This window comes from Rhea americana, unplaced genomic scaffold (assembly GCF_003343005.1).
Source record: "Rhea americana isolate MKP2758 unplaced genomic scaffold, rheAme1 scaffold_16, whole genome shotgun sequence".
Classification (NCBI taxonomy): Eukaryota; Metazoa; Chordata; class Aves; order Rheiformes; family Rheidae; genus Rhea; species Rhea americana.
This window is the reverse complement of record NW_028185705.1, coordinates 1,306,512-1,329,049: the sequence shown is the minus strand read 5'-3', so window position 1 is coordinate 1,329,049 and position 22,538 is coordinate 1,306,512. Positions and strand designations below refer to the sequence as shown.

General features: G+C 41.5%; 2 protein-coding genes across 5 annotated transcripts in view; one reads left to right on the top strand and one right to left on the bottom strand.

Annotated features, from left to right (window-relative positions):
* SUMF1 (sulfatase modifying factor 1) overlaps window positions 1–6,606 on the bottom strand; it is a 38,779-nt gene extending 32,173 nt beyond the window's left edge. The window contains exons 1-2 of the mRNA XM_085300003.1: window positions 6,361–6,606; window positions 2,061–2,234 (exon numbers count right to left, since the gene is read on the bottom strand). Coding sequence (XP_085156129.1) covers window positions 2,061–2,234; window positions 6,361–6,588 — 402 coding nt within the window. The 5' untranslated portion in view covers window positions 6,589–6,606. The remainder of the gene's footprint in view (window positions 1–2,060; window positions 2,235–6,360) is intronic.
* Window positions 6,607–6,621: 15 nt separating this feature from the next.
* ITPR1 (inositol 1,4,5-trisphosphate receptor type 1) overlaps window positions 6,622–22,538 on the top strand; it is a 188,037-nt gene continuing 172,120 nt past the window's right edge. For all 4 annotated transcript variants that reach the window (XR_014895240.1, XM_085300025.1, XM_085300026.1 and 1 more), the window contains exons 1-2: window positions 6,622–7,061; window positions 7,454–7,529. The gene's annotated coding sequence lies outside the window, so the exon portion shown is untranslated. The remainder of the gene's footprint in view (window positions 7,062–7,453; window positions 7,530–22,538) is intronic.

Below are 22,538 nucleotides of genomic sequence, written 5' to 3'. Positions count from 1 at the left end.
CAGTAGCCTGAGGGAAATGGATTAAAAACAAAATTTTTTTTGAAGGAAAAAAAATATTTCAGAACCGATATCTTGGGAAGTCATTGTTCTTTAACAGCCACTGGACCTATGGCAGCTCACAGAGCTTCTGTAAATGTTTTTATACTTCTATCAATTTAAATTATTGTTCCAATTATTCCAGTAGCTTTAAAATGCTACAGTGAATAATCTAACATTCATAAACATTTCGTTTCTTTTCCTTTCAGAATAGAAGAACTAAGGAAAAGCCAATTATTGTATCTAGCATAAAAGCCACCGTGAAACAGCAAAAGTCAAAAGAAATACAAGTCACTTCAGTAAATCAGGGTAAGGTAAAACCACTGGTATTTCATAATTTAATATGTAAGTTAATATACTAGGGGAGTCAAGGTGCTATTAGTATTTAACAAACTCACTCTTCTCAATTTCTTGATTTTATTATAGACATTCAAACACTGAGAATGATCACCATGAGACACTTCAGCATGTTCAGAACTCTTCAAGAAGCATATTTTGAAAGACTGACTCCATTCGTCACCTAAACTGCACGAAGTTTTAACATCTGACTATAATTTTCATATATTTGGTTTTGGAAAGAGAGGAAAAAAATTCTTTTCTTTTTCACCATCTGAAAGACCCAGAGAAAAAACAGATTTATCACCAAAAGGACCTGAGGTTTCAGCTTGACAGTTTCCATCAAATTAAGGAAAAAAAAAAAAGTTTGGTGGAAAAAAACCCATCAACTTTCTGCTTTAACAAGATTTTTTTTTCCTGCAGCTTTCTGTTTACTTTCATTTGCCACTGGAGTTCAGTCTTGTCTTTAAGAAAAGAAAACCAGGTAGCCTGGCTCTGCTTGTCCATAATAAATCAGTGTTGTGGATATTATTTAAACACACAAAAAACAGATTGGTCACATCCCCCCAAACCCTGTGGAATCAGTACTATTTACTCTAACCCCAAGTTTATTTTTCCAAATCCAGTGTAAAAGGTGGCCTCATACAGGGGGGAGAAGCAAGAAAGCCTAAGAGGAACATGCAGCTACCCCAGCTGAACCATTAAGCAGTGTCTGAAATGGACTCCATCAGATGGGGCGCTACATTTCAATACCTCTGCACACAAGCACATTCCGGAAGCTATTTGCAACAAGAAAGCCCTGCTCAATGTCAAAATTGTTAAGTAACCTTTTTTCATAACTACCGAGTTAACTTAAAAACAGAACTAGTGCCACAGATAAAAGCAGCCCTTCATCTAACCAGAAAGATCTTGTCTTCCAAATGAGAATCAGTTCATCAGGTAAATTCAGAAGCCTCTCCTTTGAGACCTGATCATTATTGATGCCTTTATTTGCCTAAAAGGCTGTCAGGATTTTTTGAAAGTTGCGTAGGAACAGTCAACTGTCAGCAAAGCTCAGAGCTTCAGGCAGAAGTAGCTTCTTTCTTGGAACAATCTTAGAATTTTCTTTCTTAGTCCATTGTTCCCAGAAACATGCTCAAAACTATTATTATACTTGCTATTATATCTTCTTCAGGCAGCAGGGCTTTTTATTACCCAGGTTAATAACAAATAGCTGCACCAAACCAGCCTGCAAAGGCCTCCACTATCAGTTTTTTAAACTCCTTCTCCCCTGCTGCACTTCCCTTATTTTTAGGGGAACAACATAGTTATACTGGTACAAACATGTCATAGGACCCAAAGGTGAAAAGGTCTGTGGAGATATCTACAGTCATCTATTAACTTCACTCAAGTCATCTCAGCCATACTGAAGGAAAGGTTTTAGTTCAGATACCAAGATACTAAAGATAACAACACATCCATCCTAACAGCCTTTCAGGCCCCTGGGCAAAGCAAGACAATTCAATCTTTCCTCTACTTAAGTGGGAAGCGTGCTATCACGTAAACCCCAAGCAAATACTATATCACAATGTCTTTCAAAAACAAAAACGTAGTTCTTGAAGGGATTTTGCCAACACAGACAAAAAAAAAGGAAAAAGAAAAGAAAAAAAAAAAGACAAGACAAGAAGTCGTATATCCTTCTCCCTTACCTCCGTAACATACCCAGTCGAATTCACAAATATCTCAAAGTCTTCATTGCTGACCTCATATTGATCCATGTAGAAACTGTTAACATGGACTCTTCTAGCAGGCCATTCTCCATCTTGCTGTATTTCAGGCTCATCAGTACCCATTGTGAACACCCCTCCAGGAACAGCGACCATCTACAGAGGAAATAGTAACACACAGAAGACTACTTTCTGATCTTTACACGATTTTACTACACTTCCACCTCATCTTTGGAGGTGCTCTTGCTTTGAGCAGCACTTCATTGACAAATGAAAATAGCACAACAAAAYGACAACAGTAGCATCTTGAGCACCACCTGCTCAGGATAAAGTAGACAAAATTAAACCAAGAGGAAAAATCCAATACACGTTTCCTACCAGTTATATTCCACTGCATGCAAGACTAGCCTTGGGCTGGAGCCTCAGGCTTCAGAAAAAACATTATTCTGTCACTCCTTCTTTATAACTGTTTCTATTTAAGATGTTTCTCTTTAAGGCTTCAGTCAGCTTCTAGGGCAACAAAACACAGTTCTCACATTAGAGGGCTCTTTCCAGTAAGGYAGAGACCCTGAAGGTCTGGCCATGCTCCTTCAAACAAAACTCCATCTTTCTTGAGACAAACTGATCCAACCTCTCCTCACCCAGCAGCAGTACACCCAATAAACAGGAACACTCATGATTCCTGCTCAGAAGTCTATGCAAGAAGGCAGAACGACAGCTCAGGCGTCGTAAAGTCTTCCTGTTCGGCAGGACGCTTTTCAAGGGCTGGCATTACCCAAGAACTAGCTTGCCAAGAAGTCACCAAACTCATTAAAATATGAAAGCACTAGGAAAGAAAACTCCCATTACTCTCTTTTCAGTACTCCTGAGCTACCTCCACTCTGTAATTCACCTTGATTTCAGCCAACTCATGCCTCTGTCAACAGGTCAGAAGTTTGTGAGGGGTAAGTCCCCAGAAAGCCAGTCAGTGCTGAACATAGCCATTTGCATTATGGAAAATAGTCTAGCATATCATACTGCACCTGAATATAAGCAGAGAGCAGTGCATACCTATTTATGACCACACTGCACATACAACTCTTACAATTCTAATATGCAAAACAGTGGCAGAACCCAAAATGAATAAAGTACTCTAAGAGATGGCAGTATTTCCTGCAAGATCCTTATGTATGGCATTTAAGGAATTCAAGTCCTAAGCATTCAAACATTCAYTGACAAAAATTGCTAGAGTGGCACACTTCTAACACCTCTCCAGAAATATAGTTTAAGTTCTGACAGGAAAGTCTCTATTTTAGCTGTATAGGAATTCATAACTAACTACACATGTAGTTAGTTGCATGCCCACAAATCTTTTAAATCTTTTCTCCTCTAAATAGAATCTGAGTACTTAACAGATTGTCTTTAACAGAATCCGTAAGAGTGATTAAGAGGTTTTTTTTTGTTTGTTTTTTTTTAAGGACTTTGGGAATGACAACATAATACAAAGCTGCATTACCTTCCTACCTACAAATTTCTTTCCAATCCACTGTATCTAAAAACTCCCCGAAGCAACCTTCAAAGCAATATTGAAAGTTCACTAGTGAGTTGCTCTCTAAAAGCACATGAAAAATTAACTCTTACTTTACAGCCCAGCATCCACTCCAGAAGACTCAAAAGCCTTGACAGGTTGCCAGCTTACACTCAGACAAGAGCATCCAAAGGTTTCCTTATTAACCTAGTACTTTTGAAGTGTTCTCACAGAGTTACAGCCAAGACTCCCAGCATGCCCACCAATACTGTGTCCAACACTGATATCAAATATTGATGCTAGAGGATTCTCCTTCCCCACCTCCCCTCTCCACTAACACTCACTTCACAGCTTGGAATCCCTACTTGGAAATAGGATCTTCCTTTGATGACAGTTTTATAATATCAACAGCAAATGACTCCAAAGCTCTGATGTCTAGAATGGAATGTCTGGATGGTGGAATACAATACTAAGGGAAGAACAGATCTTCTGCATAGACATCACATCCAGGAACCACATTTATATTGTTAATTAAGCAGCTTTCACATCGAGCTTTAAAATATAGGTAACAATCACAGAAGAATGTCTCTAGGAAATATCAAGACTGAACTAAAAAGCAAAAATTCAACAGCAGAGGCATGTGTGTGTATAAAAAATATACACATACATACACACACTATATTAGGTAGTAAGTGCAACAATAGTGGCCTGCAAGATTACTAGTACATGTAAGTTCATGGTCCTCAAAGTCCAACTCCAACATCAGAAACTATATTTGCCTGTGATTACACCTTTGCTGCAAGTATAATGGTAGCATAGAGCAAACCCACTAAACTATTAGTCCCACTAYAGCTTTAGGATTGGGAAGCTATCTAAACTGTTAGTAAGAAGGACTGAAAACAAACAGACAGACAACCCACAGAACTCCACTTCAACTGAAGGAAGCAGAGGCCAAGTTTTCCCCCTTGTTTCCCTCTTGAGGTAAGGGTTTTCTAGCTAAGTATAATCAACTTATGTGAACATTGCTTACAATCCAGCAGCAATTAGCTTTTGTTATCTTCTACTGAACTCATCAGCTGCCTTCCATGAAATAACAGAGCTGAAAGACTGTTTCAATCGACAGTGAGACCTACAGTAAAATGCCAAGGTTTCTTCTATTAAATGTAGTTTACTGAAGTAGTGGCGAAGTGCAACAGGGACTATTTGATTTGCACTCTTCATATATTTGCAGAATTAAGTGCAGCCTGTAATAGTCAAGTCATAACTGCATCCTTCCCTTTAACTTGTAACTCACTATCTACATGACAAAAGCTTTCTTCACGCAAATACAGCTTCCCAATATTAAGATACTGAGAAGCAGTAAAAAAAGGGAACTCCTCACATTTTTACTATTTGCAATCCATCTTGCACAAGATTTAAGTCTACCCCAAYATGAATTTCTCGGCTAATCAAACTTTGTAATCACAGTTCATGGAGTTTTATATATATATAAATATATATATATATGTATGTATATATATACACACATATATACATGTGTGTATATATATATATAAAAATAAATTATGATTTTTATGAGTGTGTATATATATATATATACACATATACACACTCACACACACACATATATATGGGGAAATGCTGTTTCAGTTCACCAAATTAGTTTCTAGAATTTTAACAGCACAACAGAACTTCAAAACAGAAGTTTCCCCTAAAATTACAAGCAGTGTTTCGATCAAGGCTAGCAACACAAATTCAGTAAGAAAACAACAATACAAACATAATATTAAATCACAGTGGATAATGAGGGCGGAGTATYGGAATTTTTTCACCATTATGACACATCTGTCTTCTCTCCCTAATTCTTATTACTGTTTCGAAAGAGGAGAAAGAAARCAGGAGACACTGAAGCCACCTTTGGAGAACACGCTGTGTTCAAGTCCTCCTTCACCTTGTGTTTCTTTGGCCGACACAGTAAAGCTTTGTGCAGTTCTGTTCAGCGCAGCCTCTCCAAAAAGGGTGGAAAGTAACACACTCACATACATGCACACACACAGCACATTTGTGGAGCGACCATCAACTGATTAGGATGCCACTGCAGCAGTGTTTCACTCCAAGTTAAGTTTGCTCATTATAACTACCGAAGGGAAAACAAAACAGCAATCTCATTTCTAATAACCRAAGCCACATCACTCAGTGAGACACTTGGTCTTCAATGGTGTAAGACAACTTGCTACCCCCTCGCAATAAGCACCCATATAGTGCATCAGTCCCTTCCGAACAGGGCCAGGGAAGTACCTGCAGCCCTGGGCACCGTTTCCTCAAAAGAAAGAAACGGAAGAGAGAAACGAGCAGTTGAAGACCACCGCAGGACGGGTACGYGAACAGGCAGATCGACAGAGACACCCAGGGCACCGCTGCGCTGGAACACGCGCACAGGACACCCGGCGCTTCCCTCCCTCACAGCGCCCCGACTGCATTTCAGCTCTGCTAACCAGAACGGCCCCAAAGTACGGGGGAAGAGAGGGACAAAGGCTGAGCGGAAGAAGTCAGAGCTAACAGCGACACCAATATTTATAAAGTGACGTTTTCGCTATCAAGGACGACGACGCCCCAGCACGGGCACGAAGCCGCGGGGACCCGCCAGCGGGGACGGCCCAGGCCCAGGCCCAGGCCCGCGCGCGGCGCCGCGGCCGTTAACGGCCCTCAGCGGGCGCCGCGCCCACCACGTGCCCCGTCACGTGCCCCGCCCGCCCGCCACGTGCGCCCGCTCACCCGCCTGCGCCCGGCGGCCCGCTCGCCCGCCGCCGCGTACCGCGAGTACCGCCGCGCCGCCGCCGAGTACCGCCGCGCCGCCGCCTCCCGCCCGCCGTCACTGCCCCGGCTAGCGCCGCACCCGCACCCCGCGGCGGGGGTCTCCCCTCGCCGCGCTGCCTCCTCCCCCGCGGCCGCCGTTAACACGAGCACCAGGAGGAGACAGCTGCAACGGCCGCGCGCGGCCATGTTGGCGGAGGCGCCACGTGACGCCGAAGCGCAGCGGTCAGGTGACGCGCGGCCGTTTAAAGGGGCCGCGGCGGCGGTTGGCGGGGGAGGGCGGTTTCCCGCCCGCTCGAGGCCGCCGCCGCCTGTGGCCGTTAACGTCCGTGAGGAGAACGCGCGCGCGTGTGGCAGCAACCGCCCGCGTCAGCCCGTCGGCGGGGAAAGCCCGGGGGCCACGGGCCTGCCTTTGGGTATTCCYGCTGTGCGAGGTCAAAAGCGGCGGCGACTGGGGGTCGCTTTCGGYGACCGGTTACGTTATTTGGCTGGTTTTGCAGCAAGGGGACGTTCAGATTGCATAGGCTGGGCRGCGGCGAGGACTGGCCCTTCGTGAGCTCTCTGGGAAACCAAGTACTGAACGCGCCCCTGCAATGGCAAGAACGTGCAGCGTGGGTGCGCAGACCCATCAAGATACCTGCGCGCCTTTAAGTAACTTAAAGGTAAGACTAGATCTCTTCGTCCCTCTTTCCCTTTCCCCCTGTCAACAGACACCGGACTCTGCCTCTTCACTGCTTTCCTCAGAGCCAGTGCAGCCTGGCAGCCAAAGCAGGGCCTGTTGCTGATGTCCCCGCCAGGTACTTGAGCAGGCAYGCCTGAGCTTGCGCGGCCCTGAGGACGGCGGTTTGCTCTGATGTCCTCCTCTGGCAAAAATTTCAGTGCTACTCTGTAAAGCACCTTCAAGAAGGTGGTCGAAGAGCRCTCTGGAAGAGCTCACTACTGCTGCTATGTGGCTTGTTGCCCTGATGGGGGTGGTTTCTGGACCTTAGTCAGCAGCTAATTCCATTAGTGGTATTCATACCTGTTTTAAGCACTTTTTCTCTTTCTCTTTAAGCTGAAGAACAGCCAACATCCTGTAGATAATGTGAGTGTCAGAGACTCCTTCGAGATGTAAGTGTAAGGCACAAAAAGTAAGTACAACAGCTTTGACCATGCTCYATAGCAGTATGTAAAGAGCATATACATGTATTCCTCCAAAGARTATCCTTAGCGGTCCCCTCCTTAATAGGGATGATGCAACTCAGTGCCTTCATAGGCTAAGGATTTAGGAAAAACTGAAGAAATAGTAATTTCCCTGGGTGCTAGTGTTTCTGTATCTATCCTCGAATTTGAATTTTCACACTTAGATTTTACTGAGTAAGAAAAAATAATCCTTATGGCAAAAACATCACCATAACCTACAGAAGGAAAAGGAGAAACCTACTTTTTTTTCCCCAACTGAACATCAAATGCATTATTGCAATTTGGGTTGGTGGTTGTTGGTGGTGATGTTTGTGTGGGTTTTTTTTTCTTTTTTTTAACAGTTTTTGGTGCAGATGACTGAGAAGAAGTTTGCTGCAAGCCAGGTGAAGTAGTGTGCAATCTGAGCAGGGCAGGAATGGAAATATACTTTATAGAGGCACAGTATCCTCCTACTTTGCTCATGGGAGAGGTAGCAATTTGCTGTCAGTAGGAACAAGCAAATTACTACCCCACTCTCTGCCAGTTCAGCTGGCAGAGACTTTCAAGCAGAGCAGAGACTTCCCACACACTGTCCCCCTGCTAAGGAGCTGGGGGAGTAGCAGGTGCACAGGCCTGTTTTCTTGTGGAACGTAAATCTGAAGTTCTGCTCTCTCATTCATAAGCAAAAAAGTGCACTACTTTTTTATTCACTTGTACTCATTGCATGGTCAAGCTGCATAGCCTAAGGCAGTTCTTTAGCTACTCAGACAGTGATCAGCTATCTCTATATCCAGAATTTCTGTATCAGATCTGGTAATTCCCTTGTTTTCCCTGTAGTTCACTACAGGTATTGAAGCTTTTAGTGTTCCATCATGTAAATGTTAACTTCCCTAATGGTTGTGGGAGCTCCTGGTCAGGACTGACAACAGAATGGATCTTCTTCTGGATCTTCCACTACGCTGAAAAAAAAATCTTTATTCATTCTGGGTAGTATTAATTTAAAATATTTAATATAATTTTAGTTCTGTGCAGATTAGGACTGTGCAACAGCAACACAGCCATAGTGAAGGAGGTTTTTTTTTCTACTTTGTATTAGAACTTGGGTAGAAACACTACTCAACTGTATTCCCTGGATGAAATTTTACTGTGTGTTAAAATGACAGTGCTGGGAATGTTCACAAGCATGCACTCCAATTATCTATCATTAATCCTTTTTGCCCTGTGACATACTTAGAAAAACAACAGAGTGCAGAAGAACAAATTAATACAATTTTAATTAGAAAATCAAGTTGCTCTTACTGCTTTTGGGGTCAGAAAAATGTAAATATTCCTTTTATATTGCAGAAATGATCTTAACCCAATGCATTAATGAATCTCTACTAAAATGTAAAGAAATTACAACTAACCTTCTCCTTCTCAATTTGCTATACAACTTATTGGAATGACAGCCAAATATAGGTGTCTAAATTCCACAGTCTTCTAGAAGTCAAAACAGACTGCCAGGATAAATTCTCCTTATTAAAGCTACATGGTTCTGACAGTCATTATGAAAATCAACTCGTATCCAAAGAGCAGGGATATTTCTGTAGTATAACTTGCCCATTCACTCTCATTGTTTCTTTTCCTAGATTTTTTTTTCTGCRGCAGTTTTGTACTTCCATTAAGTAGGTTTATGTTTCTGCATTTTCTCAGGAGACTAGATGCAACAATTAGTTTGCTTCTGAATAAAATCCAGYGTTCTACTTGTAATCTTGAAGACTTCTGAGAACTTCTGCTAGTGTCATTTATTGATGATATTTGTGCTCCCAAGCTATTTGTTCATTCACAGGCAACTGGTCTCTTCCACATAGGGTCTAGTTTTACTCCTTTTCTCCTTGGCCAGGAGTAAGCCCACTAATCTCAGAGGCCATTTCTACATTAAAATATGAAAATATTACAGATATCTTGAATGGGAGACTTATCAGACCTTAACTGAAAAGCTGAGATGTTGCCTAGCATGTCTCATTATTGTTATTAGTGCTTTTTTTCCTCCTAGTAATCACTATGCTGGCCTGGACCACTCTGATAACTGGAAGCTTTTTTGATTATCTACCTCGTCATGAAGACCAGCCACAAGCAAGATTAGGCAGTTTGATCCTTAGAGTCCTGGTAGTTGCCAGGAATAGCTGCTGTTGTAGTCTTCCACAGCAGCCACCRGTACAGCTGAACCAATAGCAGCAGGGGAGGAGCACAAAAAATGTGCAAACCCACTCAAAAGGCTTGAGGGCTTTCTGACTGAAGTAGTATGTGGAAGTCAAGAGTTAATTGCAGATTAGGCAACATAGAAAAATAATATTGTTCTTGGTAAATAAAATGCTTAAAACTTTACCTTAACATCTTTCATCAATGCTGAATTCAAATAATTACTGCAAATAAGATAATGATGGATCGAAGTAGGGTCCAAAAAGGAGGAAAAGAACAATTGTCCAATAACAAACTAAAAGATTTGCAAGCCATTTTTTTGTGACTTAAATCACGTAAGTGATTGGGCTAAATATCTCGTACTATTTCACTCTAAGAACTGACCTGGTATTTACCAAGTAGTAGCTTCTACAGTATTTTCTTTCTGGATTCTTGAACAGCTCTCATTCCTTAGACCCTCTTGGTATGTCTGTGTGTGTGATCCAGGCTGAGAACCAACCCCTTGCTAGCAGCTGTCTGAATAGGACTATGCCCCATCTCGGGGGTTGCTTACTGTACCTCACATTGTTATAGATAAAACACTAGCTTTAGGAGAATGATTCTAGGGTATTTCTGAATTCTAGGGAATTTCTGTGAAATTTATCACTCCCAGACTCCCCCACCATTTTACTACTTCTTAAAGCTAAAAGATCATAGGAGTTTTACAAACTCACCATGCCTGCAGCCTAAAGCAAGTTCACAAAGTGAAACCTTTTTCATTGTAGGGAATTTTCATGGTTATCTTGTCTCTTCCACTACCACTCCAAACCTAGCACATTTTGTCCTATCTTTGGCTGAACGGCCTTCAGTGGTACAGCTTCCACAGCCACTGAAGAGCTGACTAAGTCTSAGAAACAAAAGTAAATAGCCACTATGGTTGTACCTTACATGCAATTTCTAATGCAGTGTTGCTGCTCATATTTATCACTGTTACTGAACTCCACACTTTGTAAGAAACATACTTCAAGACATACTAGTAGGATGGTTTGTAATGGTCATCTGTGGACGAAGTTCTTTGCCCCAGGCTGTAGTAGCTGTCTTTATGTTGCTGCTTAAATGCACCAGATATTCTAGTCACTCACCCTTCTCAGCCTACTGAACTCATCCAGAGATTAGATTTGATTACATGAGAATTCATTAGGATTTCCTAATGAAATTAGGAACCATTACTCTGCCAACTTTCTGATGAGTAATGGCTTGTAGCATTGCAGCCATATATGAAGACCATAGAACTCTATGCACTGACCTTTGCTTAAGTTTCTAAGTCGCAGACTGATTTCTGAATATTCTTACTTGATGGCAATAATTACTAATCCTCTGATGTTATTTTGTACAAAAAAATCAATACAGCAGTAAGTCCTGTTGAACCAGGCTGCTAGCTCATCTGGACTTGTTTCCTTTCTCTAGCAGTAGTCCACTGCTGGAGAGGGAGAGGAAGACAAACTATGAGTATCTCAGCAACAATTATATGCTATGTCCTTATTATTATCTAATGCAGCAGGTAGGTGCAGGTGGAAATGAGAGGAGGGGAGTGTTTTTTTTCACCTTATGCCAATTAAAGCGATGCAGCAGGTCTGCTGTGCAATTATTGCATCCACTAGGATAAGGCACTCTACACCCTGTGTTGCCAAACATACCAAGTTGCACCCCACAGAGGGCATAAAAATTACAATCAAGGACAGTATACCTTGAATAATATTTTAAGGGCAAATAATTGTGTAATATAATAAATAAAGGCAGCAGTTTTTTATTGCCACTTGTCATTCTGGCTTAGGCTGTGTAGTCAGTAGGTAGGCTTTACTGTTGGCAGCATCCCGATGGCAGATGGTGTTGCCAAAGAGGAAATGAAATAGAACTCACTACTTGCAAAGTTTTAAAGTGCACCTTTGCAAAGCAGTTGTTCTACCCCACATTGCTGTACTTCCTTACAGCTGATTGTTCTCAGCGAAAGCCTCTTATCTTCCAGTAATTGAATTACCCCACAAGTGAAAGCACTGTCTGTAAATAARCTTGCAAAATCCGAACCTCTAATATTTAAGCACAACAGCCGAAGCGCAGCCGCTCAGCTGTGCTGGAAGTTACCGCACGTTTGTTTTCTCTGCTTTGGCTTCCTGGCCGCTTCTCCGGCTGGCACCACGTTACCGCGCCTCGCGGGATTATTCCGCCGCGGTTCGGGGCTGCTGCACGCTTTCCCCCCCCCGCCTTGGCCAAGGCTTGCGCGGAAGCCTCCGGGGACCGAAAGTGTTTCGGCGGCGCCGGGCTGCACCCCGCGGCGCGTCTCCCGAGCGCGGAGTGCGGGGCCGGCCGGGGCGGCGGCGCGGGGCACGCCGGGAGCTGTAGTCCCGCAGGGCGGGCGGGCGGCGGGCGGCGGCGCCGCGGGGACTCCGTTACCCAGGGAGCCCCGCGGGCTATATGAGGCGCGGCGGCGGGCGGCGGGCGCACTAACCATGTGGACGCGGCGCTGAGCGGAGCGCGGCGCAGCCTCCAGCCTAGCGGGACCGGGCAGCGCCGCGCCGCCGCCATGGGGCTGCGGGGCCGCCGCTAGCACCCCTCCGGCGCGGGGAAACTGAGGCACGGGGGCGGCGCGGCGGCTGCCTGCGCGGGGGAAGCCTGCGAGGAACAGACCGCTCTCCGAAGCGCCTGTTGATAGCCGGCACGACTCAGCTGGGAATGCGCTTGCTGCACCCTCGGCCGGTTCGGGGTGCCCCGGAACGCGCGCGGGGGCCTCRCGGCTCGGTGCCCCTCGCCTCTGGGGTGATTCTGGCCTCTGCGGCCGCACCTGGGGAGCAGCGTGTCAGCTCCAACTTTCTCTGCTTTTTTCCTCTTACGCGGAGAGGTTTTGTGTTATGTAAACACCCGCGAGTGCTGATGTAGACTTGGCTATAGATGATCTTATTCTTAAATGGTCAAAAGCTGGGCAATGGTGGGTGGATATTTTTGAGGGTCTTGGTAACTAGTCTAACGGTCTAAATATTTAGCTGTTTCCTGGCTACAATAACTGGACTTAAGAGGAGGGGGAGGGAGCACATGTGCATTCCATGTATGTGGGATGCGTCATAATTCTGAGCCCTTTTACATCTTTTTGCTAAAAGCTTGATTATTACTGGTTGTTCTGGATGCCTTTGGACTTAAGTCTGTCTTGTAGCTTGTCTGAACGCACAGAGGTGTTGCTTCGTTCTTGCATTTTTGCTACCCTAGTAGCAAGGGAGACTTTGCTGTAAAACTGTATGCAACAGCTAGCTTGATGCAACAGTGATAGTTTGGGGTCAAGCTTTCCCCTCTAGTATAAAATGCTACACGTAGTCTTTGACCCGTATGGGTTCARTCCAGCTCAGTGTAGTCAGTATAAAGAACTCCAACAGGTGAAAAGGCTGAAATGCTGCCTTGAACATACTATCTGCCACTCTGTAACAGTTTGCAGGTGCTTAGTCAGATGCAGGTGCAATGGGCTATAGTATTACTGCTCAAATCAGTGAGGGAGAACATGGTTAATACAGCCCAGATCGTTGCATTGTCAAGACTTAGTGACTCGTGGTAGTAGGTAGGTGATGGCTATTCACTTCAATTTTCAATKAAGACCACTTTTTTTGTAATACCTTGTATGCACATTTAAGAAATAAAATGTGTTATTTGCCTTTGAATTTCTTCTCCTGTGCTCAGAAATTTGCCTGGTATCTCAGGACTTCCAAAACTTGGTGGCCCAAAAGACTCGCTGAGTCAGAGCCTAGTCCAAAGGTCCACATCTGAATGGTTTTCTTGCATGGTACAGGGTGAGGGGTATAAGATGAAGCTTGTATCAGTTTCTTTTCCTTAGAAGTTTATCTTTGGCCAAGTTAATGGGCTCTTAGCCTCTAGGTTTTTTGTTTGTTTTCTTTTTTTTGTAAGCCGCTGTTTTAAACTGATGTCTACACACCAAATATTTTAGGTTCTAAATTCCCCACRTGGATTTATGAGAGTAAACTCAGTGCCTAAAACAGTGACAACACTGCGTGCTGTCATGATTGTAGTAAAATATTGATGACCTAAGGCTAGCTGCTTGAGGGGTGCAGATAACTGGTGTTACTGACCAGGCTAAAAATTCTAGCATAACAGGACACTGCAAGATAGCCTTACTGTCAGAGCCAATGTGAAAGCTAAATGCTGTAAAAAAAAACAATGACTTGAAATGCTATGCATGTGTAGTGGTCAGTATGTAGGAACCCAAAAAAGCAATTGTGGAAACAAAAACCACAGTTCATTGTTTTTCAAAACAAGCTGTTATAGAAGCACTGTCAAGTAAGCTGTCGACTGAGCCCATTATTTCTAATGTGCTCTGTAAGTAATCTTTTGTCTGTCAATAACAAGTTTTCTGTCTTAAATTTCCTCATTCCTCTCTGAGATTAAAGTGTTTGCTTAGATGAGGGTTCCCCCCCATCTGTTGCTTGTGCTGTATTCATTAATTCTTGAAATGAGAAGCAATCCAGTTTCCTCTTTTACAGAGGTTCACGAATTAGGAAGTAAACAGCAAGAGTAACTTTCATTTGCCTTTGCTGTCCTGGAGTGGGGCTTAACTGTGGGAAACAGTATATTTTTCTAAGATTAGCTACTCGTGAATACCATTTTTGGAGGGTGGAAGAGGCCCTAATGAATGACACTGAAGAAGTGAGCACTTTGTGAGTGTATGTCTTCAGCAGCAGATGTTGGAGCTACAAGTCTAGGCAAGAACAGCTAAATGGAGGAAGGATATTGGGACTGATAAATAAAGTGGAGTGAGTTGGAAATAACAGTTATGGCCTCTGGTTATAAATAGGGGTGTAATGGGCTTGTATTTATGGCACTGTGTTTTTATCCTCTCAGACTGCCTCAACAAGTCTGTATTTGTGTGGAGAAGACTAGAAAGTGGAGAAATGAAGTTCAGGTGAAAAATCTGAATCTCAACTCCTGGCTCCTCACTAGTGTGATTGTAATTTAGAGTGATCCTTACAAACAATGAAGTAATACTGCTGTTTGATTAAGTTACCTTCTTGTAAACTAACTTTGAATCTGTATTACAACATGGCAGTGTGAGAAGATAGTGACCCACAGGAGTGACAGAAATATAAAGCCAAGGTTCCAACTGCTACAGTCTTATGTGTGTGAGATGGAGGAAAGGTACAAGCCCAGGTTCCTGATCAAATTCTGACCTATGTGATCTAGTGTAGATCTGGAAGTCCATGATGGAGGCAGGAATTCCTTTCAACTGCTTCCTGTAACATGAGCACATTTCTCTTCTGATAAATTACCAAGACAGAAAATACTGAGTTGAAGCTTCTTTATTAGTGCTATAAAGCAGGACCTAGATATCTTGAGCCCTTGTGCTGTCCTTTAAATGAAGCAGCCACATGAGCGGGCATAGTCTGTTCCAGTGTGGTTTGGTCACCCATGCTATTCCCCCTTGATACCATGCATGGTAATTCTTGAGCGCATTGTCTACTCTATAGGAATGTTTGTGTCAAGCGGTGAAGCATACTGGGATCTTTGAGACATTATTATCTCATAAATATAAAATAGTTATAGTAGGCTTATGCTTTAAGGCAGAAAGAATCTCAAGATCCTGTGGGAGGTGGAATGAAGGTAGTGATTTTGTAGTATCTGATAGACTAGCTGCTTGAATTTTTGTGGGTGAATGTGAGGGAAGACAGCCTCACCAAAGAAGCTTATAGAGAGCAAAGGAGTTTAGAGGTAGAAAATGGTGTGCTAGTGGAAAGTTACATAAAAGCAGCATTTCTGTCACAGTGTGACCATGGTATTAATCTGGTTTTCAGAAAATCTTCTTTGCAGAATGTTCGTATCGATTGCTTCTGCTGCTGAGATAGCATATTTGCTAGTTGCTCTTGCCTCAGTAGCCTGAAGCATTTTTCTGCCTTTTTGGTGTAATAGTACAGAAGATGGGTTAAAAACCCTTTARCAGTTTTATATAGCAGCCTGTGCTATAGTGTAGATACTGATTTCCTGAAACAGAAGACCTGAAAAGTCAGTAGATGGTACATGGGCTTCTGAGTCAGATCCTATCTACCTTTGCCCATAGTTATTCAAATGGRTATTTTATCAAGGAAGATTATAGTGGAACCCTTCCCTCAATTTTTTGTGCTGATTCTTGGGCTCTTCCATTATGCATCTCATATTGGTTGCTGTCGGAGGCAGGATGCCAGACAAGGCGAGCTTTGATCTGGCCTGATACTCCATTCTTGTTTCTGTTCCCAATGGACGCTACAAAAGCGCTACAGCAATTATTGCCTGGTTCTCAGTCTTGGCRCAGATGTTGAACTATAACTGGGTATGGCGTTGGAGCTATCTTTTCAGAGTGCTGCAACTACTCGCTATACTGACAGAAGCAGCAACAGGAAGTATGTTATTCTTGCTCTTTCGTACCTGTTGAGAAATTATCATTCCTACTCTTTTATGCTATTGTGCTTAAACAGACTAAATTTCTTTGGAAAAAAAAATAAGGTAAAATGAAAACTACAGGAACTGTAATTCAAACCGGAGAAGAGCTGCAAAATTTAGCTATGGATTCCAAAGTTTCATTTTCATAGCTGTGGTTTTGGTTAAGCCTATCAAAACCTCCCTTTTCTTTTTCACACTGTTGCATTGAGAATAAAGTGTTGGTTCATATCTGGGCATGTCAGCTGCTCTAGAGAGAAAAATGTCTTAGCAATGTACTTGGAACTGCAGGTTATTTTGCTAATTTACAGCTTGCAGAGATGAAACTACATCCTTGTATGCCAAATCCTAATATAAGCAGCATTGCAGAAAGCTTAGTGTTTATACCTCATTGATCATTCTACTGAACAAAGTACCAAAGAATAGTAAATAACTGAGACTGAGGGCCAAATGAAGCAATTTTTTGGATTAGGACATTAGGTGATATTCCTATTTTTGGAGTAATCTGATACTAAGTTAAAGAAGGAAAGGAAGGAAAAGAAGTCTGAATACTGAATCCAGATGTAATAATGTCTATGTATATATAAATAGTTCTTCATTGTCTCTGTCTTGTGCAAGATATCTGGAGTCAGAAGACAGTCATCTCTGTGCATATACATATAAGAAGTGTGTCTGACCACAGTAGGCCAAGAAATAACCACTGCCAGAAGACTGTAGCACTTTTTGTTTGTTTGTTTCTAGGAATTCTTTAGTAGCAAAATTTTGCAAAAAAGTATATTTTGTACGCTAGCACATTCTATCTTATTCTTCAGAAATTCAGAAATCTACTGAGAAGTTCTGAGGAAAAAAGCACTGATTGCATGAGTATGATGTCCAGATATGTCCCTTCTATCCCATTCCAACAGAAGATGTGTGGATGTGAAGGCAGGTGCCTARCCCTTTCAGAGTTAGCTAATTATCCTTGATCAAAAGGATTAAGTAAGAACTTATCTTATGATTAAAATAACTGAACAATCCTTGGTCACTCCTTTATATGTAAGGGTTAAGCAGATTCAGTTACTAATGCTCTTTATGAGGTAAGTTGATGCAGTGTTTTGAACCTTTTCTTCAGAAGAATGACTCATGTTTGCATTCTAGAAAATTACTTTTGGAGGACTGACATGTACAAGTCAACCTGGGACCTGGAGCCTTCACCTGCAAAGAAGCCCAACTGATTGGGCTTTTTTTTTTAGATCAGTAGGGCTCAAAGTAGGTCCCTTGGCCACCAGTGATTCTCCACATGTGCTAATCATGTGATGGTAGTGGCTCCTCCCCTTTGGTTGCCTTTTACAGGCATTTAGGTTTTTCACTGCAGACCTAGATGCCTGCTGAGGTATCTAGGAAGGAAGACCAGTGAGCTTAGCCTTGTAAGGTCTGCTGTAACTGCAAGACAGGAGAAGACTTGCAAACGATCATTAAAGAGACCTGCTAGTAGGAGAAAAGCCTAAATTTTATTGCTGGCTGGGACCCGAAGCTACCAGGAGCCATTCAGCAGAGTCTAGTCTCAKCAGAAGGGTCAAGCACTGCCATGGAGGCCAGAGAACCCCCACCAAGGTGAAGTATTGGCAAAGGAAGAAATGGGGAGTGCAGGACATGGAGAAAGATGAATGTATTGGGCAAGTAGGATCAAAGGGAGATGAACAGAAGTAGAAGGATGAGGGTTAGTGAGACTGATAAAAGGGAAATGCTTTGGCAAATTTACGGAGTATTGCATTTGCCAAAGAGCTTGCATCTTGTGAGCTAGTAGGTGGGCTCACACTTGATGTAAAGGGCTGTAGGAGATGGCCCATTCTGTGGCAAAGCCTCAGTGGATATATGGCCATGCAAAATGAAATTGGAACTGTTCTTTACATTATTCTTCCCTGGCTACTTTTCTTCTTTGGCCAATCTCTAGTAGATGTTATAAACCAAGCTTGCTCTCTTTCCCCATGACATTGGCTGCCCTGGTTCTTTTGGCATGTTCCTGCTCTCTCCTTCTAATAGAAGTATTCTGGAAAACACTGTGTGCTTGTAGGGGCCTCATCTTAGGCTGACGTCTAAGCTTTCTCCCCTCAGGGCTAGAGACAGTAAGTATCAACTTCAGTAAGTATCAACTTCCTAATTTAATGGAATTAAAAATTTGCTGTCAGGTCATACTTGGTCTGAAACTTTAAAAAGGATTTTTTTCTTTCATAACGGCATGCTCTTAAAAGTTTTTCTTTTTTTTAAGCTTTCTTCAAATGTCTGTTAATGGGGGATCTGTTAGTTGCATTTCTTGTATCAATGAAATGGCTGCTGTGTAAGATATGTCTGTCAAAGTACAATTTCTGCTCACTGCAGTTATGAGTGTTTTCCTTTTCAACTCCAGCTTTCTGTAACTGAAGCATGGCTGTTATCCTATCTGGTTGCACTGGAAAAATCAAAAAATGCGTGCATTCTTTCTGAGCAGAAAAGGATRTCACAGATACTTGTTTATAAAGTATTTATTCAAGTTTAAGTTAACAAAATGAGTTACATTTATATTTTCCTTTTTTCTTCTTAACTTTCATTGCTCCTATTAGTCACTTCTGAATAACTTCATAGTTTGTAGGGTAAACGTATATATACATATACATACATACATACATATATATATATATATATAAAAAGAGTTTATCTCTGGAGTGGGAAGCAGTAGGAGTAGAACTTAACGTACCCACCATCTTGCTGTATGAATTTACAAGGCTTTTCTAACTTTCTTCAAGACAAGGAGGAAACATATGCTAGATTAGAAGTACACTGAGGCTGAACTTCTGTCTGAGAGAGGAGAGGCAGTATGGACTGGTGGATGGGGATTCAGGAGACATGGATCCTAATCCAGGCTCTGAGTCTAGCCTACTGTATGACCTTGAGAAATCATAGCACTGTGCTGCTTCCTCCTTCCCCCCTTTCACATTCTCCATCTTGCCTATTTAGACTACAAACTGTAGGAAAATTTGCRGCATTGTAAGTATTATGAAGAAAAATATTTCCTCTGAGAGTGCATTCCTCTTATTTAATCTACCAGTTCATCAAATGACAATTTGTCTGCAGATAGCAGGCTCCTCAGCATGAAAGGTTGCAGTAAGTGGAAAACAAGATCATGTGGTAGAGAAATATACCACATTGATTTTTTTTTTAAATATGTAATCTCCGAAATGTAACTACATGTGCATGAAATCAGCACTATGTAACCCTGTCAATACTTAACATAATTCTTGAGCTACTTCCCATCAAAAGCCTATGAGAGCAAGCAGGGAAAGAAATCTAACGTTTGAGACAGTGTGGTTGTGATTGCCCGTGCTATTGTCATTTTTCCATATGCTGTGAACAGTGTTGGTGTCTTAGAAGCTTCTGAATTTCATTCTACTGTTGACCTAGTGTTCAGCTAAGGAGTTAATGAACTTCCATCAATATCCTGCTCGGTGTATGGCACTTACCACGATCGTCAGGAGCCAACTGCTTTTTTGCTCTGTCAACCAAACCCTGTTGTATTTGTCTTTCTATGTTAYGTGCATGTGTGCAAAGAGCCCCTTCTAGATTTGCAAAATCAAAAGCTTTGAAAATGACAGTGTTTCTTCCTGCAGCCCTAGAAGAGTGATTATTCACTAGATGATTTTTTTAAATGGAGCACTTCCTCCTTTCTTTGGCTCTTTTAATGAAATTCTTATGACTTTTTTTCTCATAGCCATTAGGGAGGTAACCTTCTATTTTTAAAATAAGAATAGGAAACAGTTTTTTGTTTCAGTTTTTAAAGTTAGCTGCACCTGTAAAAATAGATATGGAATGGTAGGGTCCTATCTAAAAAAGCACTGAAATCGTTAGAAAAATCTTAGTTAAGAAAAACTTTGGATCAGGGCTACAAAAGCCAAATTTTTGATCAGATAATCTTGCTGTAAAGTTWGAATTTATAAAAATGGTTAAGCACCTGACTCTCACTGAAATCTAGAAAGTCAGAATCATGGGTGTATTTCTTAGATGTTGGCTTGCTACGCCTAAACCAGAAATACTAAGGACCCAGTCCGATTTTTCTTGAACGCTTTGACTTATCTGTCTCTGTGGATTCTCAAATGATAGTCTTGTTGAAATGTTAGTGATACCTGTTAATTTATGGATGCTTCATCATATACGTGACAATGGCTTATGCTACAGCAGTTTTTTATGTTGGCTTTTCCATCTCTCACCACTGTTAAGAATTCGATYTTTTTTTCTTTTAAAAACTGAATCAAAATTAAGCTTTCACTATAGTCTTTCATATCTGTAGATTTTTTCAAGTAGTTAAGTATAATTTGAGATTCTAGTGTTAGCTAAATAATCCGGATAGTGAAAAAGACTTTGATAAAGTGCTGCCCCAATTTCTAAAACAATGCATACAAAATTGCTCGTCTAATTGAGCAATAAACTGCARCGAAAATATGTTAATGGTGAACTGAGTGTATCATGGAACTACAAGGCACAACAAGGAGTTTTTTTTCTTGAAACAAATGTTAGAACCATAAGTTATTTGCATCCCTGTTGCTAGAAATCAAACCACCAGCAGTAAGACTTATTTGATCCTGTTTATGAACAGAATTTCCAATCATAATTTAAAGTATTAAAATCCCCCCTCAAACATGTGAGATATGGTATAGGCAAAATAGCCGACAACTCTTTGAAGGGTCTTTCAGCATTATATTGCTGGAGATGAGGAATAGTATACTGCAAACATTTTGTTACATACCGTCCTGGTAAGGAGAAATTCAAAAGGGGACCTTGGCTTTGTTATTCAAGGAAAGCAAACTTGTCTGCATTGCTCTGAAGCCTTTTTTTAACTGACAATCAAGAACTAAATGAGTGATGGAACAAATTAGTATGAAATGTTTACAAATCAATTGCAATTCCTATTTTGAGATCTTCAAAAAGCAGATGTCTTATTAAGGTATTTGATATTAACAGTTGTTTTGATTTCTAACTGTCTTTATTGATAATTCTGCCTTAGCTACCACTATGAAATATGTTTTCATGAGAGAATGGGTTGAAATGTCTGAGTTGAGTTCGAGTGAATTCAACTTTYACCATTTTAGTCAAGGTCATCAGACGAAGCATATGATCTGCTTGAGCTCCATGATATGATTGAGTCATCTGAATCTTCTCTAAAGCCAATGGAGAAGTCTGAGGGAGGGTCTGCTGGATATCACTTCTGAATCATAGGGGAATGATTGTGATTGTGTTGAAAGGCTTTTTACRAACCATTTCAATGTACTTCTTTTTGCATCTCAAGATTGGCTCTTTTCACTAGTTTTCACTATATAAAATACAACTTGTTTTGGGGAAATGCAAAGTAATTTTTTTTCAGAAAAAACAGAGCAACCGCAATAACTATTGTACTGCTTGTCCAGTCAAAAGACCAATTTCTAGGTCTTGTAATAATGATTTGTGTTCACCAAAGCACTACAGAGTGGTAGGGTCAGCAAGTAATAAAACACTGAGATGTGAAAGGGAAGTTGTATTTCTATTAGTTAAATCCAGTCAGTGAATTAATCCATGTTCAAGTCTGGTTTTRTAGAACAACGCTATAGTTTGGCAACATCACTTGTAAAGCAGTACCTTGCAATTCTCATGAAGTTCAAGCAGTATTTTTTTTTTTTTTGAGTAGCTTCTTAAGAGCTTAATTTTATCTTCTTGTGTGGAGAAATTGTATATAAAACATATTTAAGGACACACACTTATATAGATAATACAGACATTGAAGTCATCACCAGTGCAATTAAAAGAATTCAAGCTGCCAAGACTTAAAAACATAACATAGGAAGTATTCATCTTTCWGGCATTTTTCTGTGTCTGGATAAATACAGCCCATTTCTCAATATGCAATCCACTTATAGTTCATCTTTCATTTTTTGTCTTAGGAATTGGTAATTGTCTGTTGACTTAGTGGAAAAAAAGAACATTGTTATTTTTTAAAATCTTGTGTTGCAGTAGACTTTTTGGCCATCTGAGCTAAAGTTTGTAATGCAAATTTGGAGAAACTTGACTCTTTCTACGTTTGTATGCTTTTATTGTCATACTGCTACTGTTTTCCTGTTAGAGTACTACTTTATCATCACTCTTACAAGTTGTTTTACCTAGAAAAAAATCCATCACTACTCCCCATCCCTGCCCTTCAGTGTTTCAGTGGAAGAAGACTGCTCTGTTTCATGGCCAGGAGACTGCTGTGGTGTAACTGGGATTATGATGGGTTTCTTGCATAAGTTCGTTCTTTTGAGAGTATGGGAATGCTGTTAAAATTCTGACCCAGTTTAGGAGTATTTGGAAACACTCTCTTAGGATTTTCCCCCTCT